Below are 12,022 nucleotides of genomic sequence, written 5' to 3' on the forward strand. Positions count from 1 at the left end.
TGAATTGGGCATGTTGCCTATCAACTTAACCTTCCACAGAATTCAAAAGTTCACTCTGTATTTCACTGTTCTCTTCTGAAGTTGCACAAGGGCCCCATTCCTACTACACTTGTTGATTTCCCTCTTCAGATAAAGGATAATAACCTATTATTTAACCACTTGCAATTCTGGACACAAAAATGGACTCTTCTATTTCTCCACCTACAAAGTTTGTTTTAGTCCAATGGAAGGGACTGGCACTGGAAGACCCAACTTGGGAGCGTTGGGCTGACCTTGTTTTTGACTATCACCTTAAGGACAAGGTGTCTTCCATAGCGGTGGGTATTGATAGCAGTGACCCTATAAGCCTTGACCTAAATATTGATGTGGTGGAAGAGCCAAATGATGTCAACGAAGGAAATATGAGAAATAGGACCAGAAGGGAGCACAATATACCAAAGTATCTCTGTGACTATGTCACTAAGTAGAAATATTTATAACTCATTTGATATTTCGTATTTTGTTAGTATTTCTTATAATTGTTGAGTTGTACATTCTGTTATAAATTCCTTTCAATATATCATATTTTCTGTTTCCGCAAATCACGGATAGTCAATTATTGACAACGTGATCTTGTTAAACACCGAAGGCATGAAATAAATGAAGGAAACAAAATTTCCATCCTCTTTCTCTGTTATTTTTGGGAGGTTCCTTATCATCGAAATCAAGGCAGCTTTTATCCTCGCACTCATGTATAAACAGTGGATCTCATACACAAATGCTAAATAAGATGTGAAATTTGCAGTATATTAGTAACAGTTTTTTCATCATCTATCACATACTTATTTATAAACTGGTGTTGGTTTTGTGATGAGAGGGTAATATAGGTTTGAATTCCACAGACAAGAGTTGAATAGTTGGTATAGCGCAAAGTTAGGGCCAAATGAGAAGTTTGGTAAATGATGCCAAAACTCCAATTATTGGTTTTGTCTTTCCCATTTTCCATTCTCACACTCACTCTCACTCTCTTCAACTGCCTCTTCCAGGTTGTCACCCTCATACACAGTTCTCTTCTGTATAGTTTAGTCATTCATCTTGTTGTACATGCTTCGTCACATCAACACCCCTATCCTCACACACCAACACCAACCCCAACGCCAACAACAAAAACAAAATACAAAACAAAGAGGGGACATCATGGAACAACTTAGCACCACCATTACAGTTTCTCCTTTGTCTCTTGAAATTTTTCATCACACAACACAGCAAAATGTGTCTCCATGGGACACAACAACTTTCGACTCTTCCAATTACTGCACTCTCTCCAGAGTGAAAATTGGACCAAATGTTTTCAATATTCCATTAACCAAAGGAGTGGGTTAAGATGAACCCTAATAAGGTGATCACCACACAAAAACAAAATTCAGCAGATAATTTTCTCTCTCTCTCTCTCTCTCTCTCTCTGTGTCTAGCTATCTGTTGACAATTCTATTTGTTTTTATTTCATTTTATTCTCACTAATTCTAGAAATTAAGATTTCATCAAAAGTGGCTACCTGGTGACTTATATAGATGAATAAGGACAAAATTAGTCAAGTATTAAAAATAAGTTTATTAATGAGAGAGAGAGTTTCTCTGTTGTACCACTATTAATTAACACGCCGAACGTGGCCCATGTACTTTATTTAACATCATTTTTTAATGCAAACCTTTGCTCTAAAATTCTTATACCCTTTAGATTATATCAGATTTTGGTGGGATTACAAGCAAATCCAAAGGGGAAATTATACATTAGGGAGACTGAAGGTGAACCAACTGACAACAAAAATTGTTTTTAACGAACAATCGGCTAGGGAAACAACACACGTACGCACCAAACCTTAATTTTATCACAAAACAAAGAATATGATAGGGTTTAGTTAGAGAACAGGAAATTATATTTGCACTGTTTAAATGTTCTCATTGTTACTAAAATTAAAAGGAAAGAGCATAAAAAATTAAAGGGCTAAGCCAAAATCTTTCCTTTTCACATCAATATTAGTACATTTGATTATAGAAAGAAGAAAAATAATTAATAGGGTAACATTTTTCCTTCCTTGTCATTTCCTGTATCAATGTTTATGATAAGAATGTATTATTTTTATTTGGCTTCCTCCTCCTTATACCCTTTCTCTCCAAATCAACAACATTGGTATGCAAAATTTTTAGCATTTTAATAATCACAATGCAACAACAACCGAGTCAGAACCTTGGTTCTCTCCCTATAACTAAACTCTTTTGAAGTTTAGTTCACACCAAAATACTATTAACATGAAATAGGTTACAATCAGTTGGCATCAAATTATAAGGGTTTGTTAGGGTCTACGGCAGTAATTAAGTTGCACAGTAACTGTGGGCCATGCATGTACTGCTGAAATGTGTGATAAAGAAGGCTTGATTCAAACAACTCAAACATCAAGAAAGCAAAAATAGAATAATATGTTTGTACTTTTTTATAATATTTAGGTCTTTATAAATTTATTTTACCTCCACTGATAACACCTCAATCACATAGACTTCATGTTTCTAAAAGAATAAAGGTTAAAACAGATATTTTGTTAGTGTGGGGGAGACTGATACTTATACAAAATGTTAAACTTTCATTAGACCTAAACACTGCATTAAGCATTTTTTTGTATCTGACATGTTTCAGAAAAAAAATTACTGATGACATTTTTGTCTTTTGCTTTGTGTTGGTTATGTTTGACTAGGTGTATACATGCATCTATGTGGTGTGTGTCAATCATATTCCTGATTAATGTTTGTGGAGACTGGTCTTATTCCAATTAATCAGTGCATTGAAGAAGTTTGATGGGAATTGGAACAGTACCTCTCGCACACACCCTCTATTTAAAGAGCCTCCATGGTGCCAGATTTCCAACACACACACACGTCAAACCACGAGAAAGCAATAAAACATCAAGAGCTGTAGCTACAACATAGTCATGTCGGGAAGAAGGTCAAGGGCATCAAAGTTTTCTCAGAATGAGATTAATGACCTCGTGTCGAGGTTGCAACTACTTCTTCCTCAAATCAACCAAAGAGACAACTCAAGGGTATGTCCTTCTCCAACCTCCATTTTCTTTTTCTTACAACTCATGTCTCATACATGTTATTCAAATTCTGCCACTTGCTGCACCAGTTCTAGTGGGTTACACGTAGTTGCAACAGTAAAACCAGGTTATTGTGCTGATTTATTCTACTGTAAAGTGATATTCTGGTTGAAGGGTTTTCTCTATAACGTGTTTCAATGTCATTAGGGTAGCAATTTGTCCCTTCTTCTTGCATCATTTTGGTTGGTTTGGATGGAAATAGGTTTCTGACTTCAACGCCTGAGATTTTTCTCTGTTCAGCATCTCAGATTTTAAATTTTACTTGGGAAGCTACACTTATTTAAAAATTAATTTAGTTTATTTGTGTTAAAAATCATTTTTTTTAAAGAATGTTAGTTAGATTTTTTTTATAGATGAACGTATATATATTCTTAAGAAAAAATATATATTTTTGTGAGAAAAGTTTACACAGGAGAGGTTATGTGTAGGAGCACTGATTTAATTTTGGGTTTTGTTTTAATTTCAATGCCCATATTTTGAAGGGTGACTGTAGGGTTTCTGTTTATTTCATTATGTAATTAAATGCAACTAACTCTTTTTATGCTTAGTCGCAGTCTGAAAGCTGTCACTTAGTCTTTAAAAAATAATTTACTTAAACTAAAAATCTTTTTTTATTTTATTTCATATGAATTTAGTATGCAATGAGAGTGTAAATCTAATAACAAATAACTGTTCATGTGACTTTAAACTATTTATTGTAAACAGTAACAAAGTTACCATGTTAGTTAATTTATTTTACACTATCAAATAAAACTCTCTTTTATAATAATAGAGTAGTTTTCGTTTGTAATTTCTAAATAAAAAAAGAAAATTTTCTAGTTTACTCATAAAAATGTGTTATAAAATTTCATAAACAAGTAACTAGGATATTTTATTGAACATTAAATATGATGCAATGTTGTTTTTTTGTACAAAAACCATAACTTATTTGGCTATCGTTATCTCTCTCTCTTCTTTTTCTTTTCTTACATTATATAATAAAATAAAATAAAACCAAAAAAAAATAAACTCAGAAAAAGTTACTTACTTTCACGCAATTTAAATTCAATTTCTACCCTGGTTTCTTTTATATTATATTAATATAATTACTCATTCAATATTTCTAGGTTATACGCTTAAAAACTATATATTTAATTGTCTGAAGAACTTATTAAATATGACTCTTGTTAGTGAGTCATTAATTCTCAAGATGTGAAGCACTAGAAGATTTAAACCCACATGCACTTTAAAGATGCATACATACATAATTATATCATATATATTTACGCATACAAATATCTACTTAATATTTTCATGATTGAAAATAATTCGTAATTACTATATTTCATAAAATCTTTGTATAATTATTTTTCTATTTCTAGAAACGAATTGTGTTCACATATATTTAAAACTATACTTAACATAAAGGTTTCTATTTGAAAATTAAAATTAAAACTGTGATTATCAAAAGTTTTTTCTTATTAAAATAATATATGTAGAAACTAAAATGGACGATTTTTTAAGTACAGAGATTAAAAAGGAAATCTATACAAATATAAAAACTAAATATAAGTGATAAAAATTAATTTAATAAGTTGATATAATGGTTAAATACATGCATTTACATTTTCTAAATCAATGCATATCATAAAATATTCGATTTTGACTTTCACCGTGCACAAATTATTTGACTCAAACATAAATTTAAGGAGTTTAATATCATTATCTAATTAAAATTATTATATGCTTAACAAATTATAAATGATTATATATTTAAAGTTGTTGGATTTTACAGCATTCATTTTTTAAATTATTTGTAAAATAGTTTTACTCCATTAACGATACACATTTTTAACTGTAAAGTAATCGTACTGAGGCTCCGTCAAATTACAAGTATTTAGTCAATTACTATGGTGGGATAATTATGCTAATTTTTAAAGTCGATAATATTATTTATATTTATATTTATATTATATTATATTATATTATATTATATTGTACTGGCAGATTTATTTATATATATATATATATATATATATATATATATATATATATATATATATATATATATATATATTTACATGTTAATAGTTTTATTTTACAAAAAAATTTAAAATTTTCCATATAAAAACCATACACCTAATTAACATATAAGAAAGTCTTAAAAAGGTACTATAGTTTAAAAAATGTATCCGTGTACTAAAATCATTTCAAGAGAGATTAGTATAATTATACTTTATGTAAATTAAATGCTGATAAACTTACGTAAATTAAGTTTCATTATATTGAATAGCTACATAAAATAATATTGAAGTAATAAACTTGTAAAGTCCTAAGTTATACAATTTTGTTATCTATAACTGTTAAATAAAACCTTGATATATAAAGTCCTAAGTGAAATCCATGTTATACAAGTATTATAAAAACTGGTTAAATAAAGTCACAATATACTACCTTCTAGACTAAAGTTAAAAGAGTTCAATATTTTAAAATAAAATTTAAATAGAATGTGTCGAAATCACGATCTTTTCCTCTTTTTATCTAACCTGTAAACCACCTTGATTTTTATAGACAAGAAGATTACGTTTTACTAAAGAGGCTTAGAAACTAAAGCTAAAATCATTTTTATTTCCTTTAACAAATTTAAACTAAAGTACAGCATAGTGGTATAATTATATAATTATTGATTTGTGTAATAATTAATAAAAGCCAGACCTCTAAAATATTTGTACCACCTTTTTACATTAATAAGATATCAAAACTAAACTATAAAATAATCTTAAAAAAAAATTCAGACACCTTCTAATTAATTAATTAAAAAATATTTATAATTTTATTTTATAAATTGAACTTATATGCCTGAGACATATTTTTCATATTAAAACATTATCCGATTAGATAATCAAATTTTATTGAGATAAACTTTAACATCATATTAGAGAATAAATTAATAAATTTATTTTTACAATATTAATTTATAAAATAAAAAATATCTTATATAGTGTAATTTAATATAATTTAATCTTATTTTTAATCGAAATTTTTTTAATAAAAATGTTTTATTTTGAACTGATACTTCAATTTAGTGACAGAAAAAACTGATAAATATATGTGTTTTGATGGGCAGCAATCAGCCACGAAGATCTTGAAAGAAACATGTTGTCACATTAGGAGATTGCAGGAAGAAGTGGAAGAACTGAGTGAGAAACTTTCAGAGCTGATGGGTTCTGTGGATATGAATGACATTGATAGACAAATTTTACAAAACATTTTGCAACAATGTTAACAAACAATGTTTCCTTTTCTACAGTTACTACCTTGTCTTATGTTTATTCCCACTGTTGTGATGGAGCCATCTTAAGCTTCAAATAACAACTTATCATCTTTCAATAAATTGCTTTCTTTTTCTCCATGCATGGAATCAACCACTTGTAACCTTTCATGGACAATCACTGTCTTTTCTTTGGATTATATCTCTATTCACAAATATATTTGAATTAATGCCAACAAAATACAAAATCAACCTAGTCTTGAATAAAATAATTGTGCAGTCAATACAAGAAAATGTCTCGTTAATAACTAATTGTAGTGACAAAAATTATTAGTTATTATAAGGACTAATTTAAATATCAATTTACAAAATAAAAATTATTGGTTATCAATTTCTTATTCATAATAATAACTATTCAAGTAACCAATCATTTTTAATTTTATAAATTGATATCTATATGTTAGGATCGAGCGCTTTCTATTAGGTCAAAAACGCTAATAGTCAGGACACAACTCTTTTTACTTAAGAGTGTAACTTGCCTAAGTGCCACAATTCGATTGTGACTCAGTCCACTTGACCTCCCCACGATTCGATTGTGACTCGGCCCACTTGACCTCCCCCACGATTCGATTGTGACTCGGCCCACTTGGCCTCCGTCACGGGACAATTGATATCATATGCAACACTATAGTGACTAACAATTTTTGGTCACTAAAATTAGTTATTAATGAGACATTTTTTTATAGTGATTAATCGTAACCAAGTTAAAATCTATAACTTTGTTACTATCTTAACCACTATTACTAGGTCATTGTGATATCTTAATTTGTATATTCATAAATATTTTTATTCTTCTATCTACTCCTTTGTTCTCTATTGAAGTTTTGTTCTTTTGTACAAGCTTTTTCTATTGTAGATACATAGCCTAACTCTTTTTCAACAAAGATAGGGATAATAATAAAGTGTGTTAATTAGTAGGTAGTTCTACCAATCAAAAACTTATTAAAATTGACAAAAGTTTGGTGGTTGAACCCACCAACTTGATTCAACTTATTAAGATTACAAGCTATTAGTAGTAGGTTGGGCCAACATTTGTTTTTGTGTGCAATAAATATGATTGTCCACAAACAAGAAAGATATTTCAGTGTTGAATAAAAATTGAAATCATCTTAATTATTTTTTTTTTTTGTGACAAGTGAGTTTAATCTAGGACCTTGTGCAAACTATCTCAATCACATGTCAACTCTAGTGCAACTTAATTCATATCTCCATCAATCATTTTTCTCTTATATATATATATATATATATATATATATATATATATATATATATATATATATATATATATATATATATATATATATATATATATATAAACCTAAATCATTTTAAAATAAAGAAAGTTTTAAAGCTTGGGATAATCTTAGAATAACAAAAGGAATTTATTTTTATTTTTTAGTATTATAAAGTACAAACTTATTATTATTGTTAGTTTATTTTATGAAATAAGAAAAATTATATTCAAATCTAGATTATGGGTGTGTGGTAAAATAAGAAGCTTAAACATTCTTTATTAGCTTTTGTATTTAGGCAATGATTCGTCTGTCAATTCATATCTAAGATTATTGCTAAAATGAGGTTCTATTACCAACAAATGATTAGTTAATCTTAACATTTTTTTTTTGTTTCTATTATGAATCGGTGAACTATTGTAATAAATCAGCTATATAAAACATAACATAAGCTATAACGTTTAGAACATGTTTATGTATTATATTATAACATTAAAACTCAGCATGGATGATTTAATGGACTATATTTTAAATTATCACTCGTTTTATCTAGAGTGTGTAATGTCGACAAGACTTTAGAAAAATCAAAGATTTTAGTTAAAGTTTAATTAATTTTAATCGGACAAATTCTGATTTATTTAGGGTATTGAACATGTTCTCGAAAGGCCGATGTCAAAAAAATTCGTACTCGCGGATATCTACGGATAAAACCCGCAACTGATAGAAAATGGATATTAGCGGGTACGAGTATTTTTGATACCCGCATATTAACAGGACAGGTACGGGTAACATAGTATCCGTACCCGTGGATACCCATACCCGTTAAACTTTAATTCACAAAAGTACCCACAAAAGTACTTTAATTCTGGCCTATTTTTTTTTTAAGTTGCACATCTTGTCTTCATTCTTCAAACTTCAAGTATTGGTACGTTGTCTTCTTCCAAGTACACCCCTTGACATTCTTCTCTTTCCTTTATTTGAAATTGGGCATATACATCAAATCCTATATAGACAATGACGTTTATGGTATGTTTGTCGTCAAATGATGGAATCAAAATAAGAATATTTGGCACGTGACAATTGTGGTTTATTATTTGTTTACTTTGTTTATTTTTTAGGAATCAATTGGAGAAAGTTGACTTTTTTATCAAAACACTAATTAAAAAAATTATTGTGTTGAACGTCATTCTATAATTACTTTTATAATTATTTGGACTTGTATGAACTTGAGTTTATTTAAACGTTATTTAAAATTTCTGACATTGATGGATTTTATTTTATTTTATTTGAATTTATGATCAAATATTTATTTTTTAAATAATTTTGTAAATATCCACAGGTACCCGTGGATACCCGCAGATAAGAAAAAAATAGGTGGATACCCTCATAACGGATACTCAACGGATATGATTACAGATACGAGACGGATATTTATCCAGCAGGTAGGGTACGGGGGAGCTCCTACCCATACCCTACCCGCTCCCTTGAAATCCTTACTAACACTTTACTCAAAGATTTAAACATATCCTCTTGCATAATCCTTTACAAGTAGTCAAGGTATTTCCTTTTTAAGTATCCAATGACTTCTCACAACTCAAATCTTAAGTGACTTCTAATTTATTGATACCTAAATATATCCTTTCATTAATTATTAAAATACTCAAATATATATTATACGCGAACTAGGTCAATTACTATAGTTAGGTAATTGTCACTCACATCAATTCTGCATATTTTATAAACAACTAAATTCTCACTAATTATCTCATTTCAAGAATTAAGGAAAAACATGCACATAAATTTATTAAATTAAATTAAATTCATAAATGTCAAAGTCATTTAAATAATATAAAAAGTAATAATAAAATTTATGCTTTTTTAGAAATTCGTTTGGTGAAATTTTAAAAAAATAATAATACTAGTTACTTCCCTCATCGAGAGATATAAGTGTCTGCTAAGCCCATGCGCTTAGTAAGAAAGAAAAAAAAAAACAATTATAAATCCAATACTCAAAAAAACATATTATATATATATATATATATATATATATATATATATATATATATATATTTGTAATTCATAGTCGACTAGCTGACAAAAATATTAAAAATAAATAAATAAATTTTTAATATATTTCATATGAACCATTACATAATCTATAATAATGTATAAAATCGATTTTTTCTTTTATGTCCACTTCTCAAAATACTAATTTTATCCTTTAAAATATAATTATTTATTAAATTTTTAAAAATTGATCATTATTTTTACAAATTAATTATAAAATTGTTTATCTATGTTTCTTGTCTTCTTTTTTTATTTATTCACGATTATTCTTTTATCTTTTCTGATATATTTTACTTTATTTTTAATAAATATAATTTTATTTTATATATTACTTTAATAATATTATAATATCATTGTTTACTATAATATTATATATATTTAAATAATCATTCACAAACGTTTTCGCGGTATATTTATGTTAGTAAATTTATAATTTAAATTAAAAATTTGTAGTGGGATAAAAAATTAATAAAAAATAAAAAAGCACGTGCATAAGGGATTGAGTGTCGACTTTAAGCCCACGTATGAATAAAAATAATTTTAGGGGCTTTTAAGTAAAGGTAAAGTAAAAATCTACATTTTCCCTTCTCTGCAAAAACTTTTTATCCCTATGCCATTTCCCTTTATGATACCGTCCTCTATCACTTTTTCTCTTCCAGCGCCATTTCCCCGTTACTGTTACAATCAATTCTCCATTTCCTAATAAAGCAAATAAAATATTCGTTTTAGACTTTCAACAATTTCAAATATTTTTTATTTATTATTAATATTTTTTATTAAATTAATTATAAAATTATATTTAAGGAAAAAAGTTAAAAAATATAGTATTAATATAGTTATATTAAATTAATTATAAAATTATATTTAATAAAAAAACCTCAAAAAAGATTATTACTAATATAATTCTATTAATTAATTATAAGTTTATGTTCGAAAATAAAATTAAGTTAAGTTATTCTTATTGTCTGTGAATTTTTATTGATATTAAAATTAATAATTAATGAGTTAAAATATTTTTTTAGTAAATTATTATTTGTTTAGAAAATATCTTTATTCTCTTATAATTAATTTAGATTTTATTTTTTTATTTTATCTCTTCTTACTTTCTTCTCTCCTAAGAGTCATTTTTGTAGGGTTTTTACATATTAAATTCCTTGAATCTTACCTTGAATTTTGTTATCTGTGTGTACCAATTTTTTCATCCTCATTTCTAGTTATTATGTTTTTCCTTTCTATTCGTGTTACTGTTATTTTTTTTTTATTTGTATTAGAATTAAAAATTTGTTTCCTTTGCCTAGTTTTATTTCTTTGATATTTTTAATTTGAGGATTTTGAGTTTTTTTTTTCATATATCTTGTCCATTTACTATCGAGTTGAGATGAACAATAATTTTTTTGAATTATTTTTATTAATGATTAATCTTAAAATAAACTATACATGTTTGTGAAAAAGTTGAAAATTGAGAAGAAGAAAGAGACTTGAGACTTCAAGATGCTACAACTCTACTATCAAGTTTATTTTCTTAACAACCAAAACCAGGTTTTATTATTTTAATTCATTCGTTTTATATAGTTATCTTTAGTAGTGTTTTATATATTATAATTTTTTTTCATATAAAGGTATATACATATGTCAACTAGAAAATTTAAATCAAACTATTCAAAAATCTAAAAGAAAAGAAGAATTGAGACTTTAATTGCATACAAATATGAGCTATGAATAAATTTATAAAAATAGATAAGAAAAATGAATTAGAAAAATGCTTAAACCTTGAAAAATCTTTAAAACGTGATCATTTGTTGTATATTGATGAATTTGATTTATTTTCAAAATTAAATATCTTAAGGGAAATTATAGGTTTGGAAAATGATAAACCAATTGACATTCTTAATTATATAAAAATAATAGATTCTTTTCTAAATGTATATATAGCTTATAGAATAATGTTAACAATTTCATTGTCAGTTGTTTCAACCGAAAGAAGTTTCTCAAAGCTAAAGATAATAAAAACTTATTTAAGATCAACAATGTCTCAAGAAAGATTAAACAAATTAATCATATTAAGTTTGTCTTAAGCTTCCCAAACTCTTCTTGAGCCGCCCTTGCCTAAGATGGATTGGGATTTTTTGAAGATTGATGAACATGTTCATGAGAGGCAAATCTATTCAAGGGTTCATTGAGGGTGAGGTGAATATGCCTAGTGCTCGATTTCAGCTATTCCAATGGGAGTTACGAGGTAAGGATTGAAACCCCTTTTGTGATTAATTTGCATTGACAAACCCT

At 27.3% G+C, this 12,022-nt stretch overlaps 1 protein-coding gene across 1 annotated transcript; it reads left to right on the forward strand.

The window, feature by feature from the left end:
- Positions 1-2,884: 2,884 nt before the first annotated feature.
- Positions 2,885-6,579, forward strand: LOC146886108 (transcription factor ILI5-like). Its single transcript, XM_085672933.1, has 2 exons — positions 2,885-3,073; positions 6,237-6,579. The coding sequence occupies exons 1-2, from the start codon at positions 2,963-2,965 to the stop codon at positions 6,393-6,395; spliced, it is 270 nt and encodes an 89-aa protein (XP_085529059.1). The 5' UTR covers positions 2,885-2,962; the 3' UTR covers positions 6,396-6,579.
- Positions 6,580-12,022: the final 5,443 nt, after the last annotated feature.

The sequence above is a fragment of the Vigna unguiculata genome, chromosome 5, assembly GCF_037176805.1.
Source record: "Vigna unguiculata cultivar grain cowpea cultivar isolate G323 ecotype 2 chromosome 5, ASM3717680v1, whole genome shotgun sequence".
NCBI classification, from domain to species: Eukaryota; Viridiplantae; Streptophyta; class Magnoliopsida; order Fabales; family Fabaceae; genus Vigna; species Vigna unguiculata.

What these genes read in the sequence shown, in the direction of transcription:
- LOC146886108 (XM_085672933.1), top strand. Translation starts at nt 2,963, where the DNA reads ATGTCGGGAAGAAGGTCAAGGGCATCAAAGTTTTCTCAGAATGAGATT. An exon ending in ACCAAAGAGACAACTCAAGG is followed by an intron (nt 3,074 to 6,236) that starts GTATGTCCTTCT and finishes TTTGATGGGCAG; the next exon opens with CAATCAGCCACGAAGATCTT.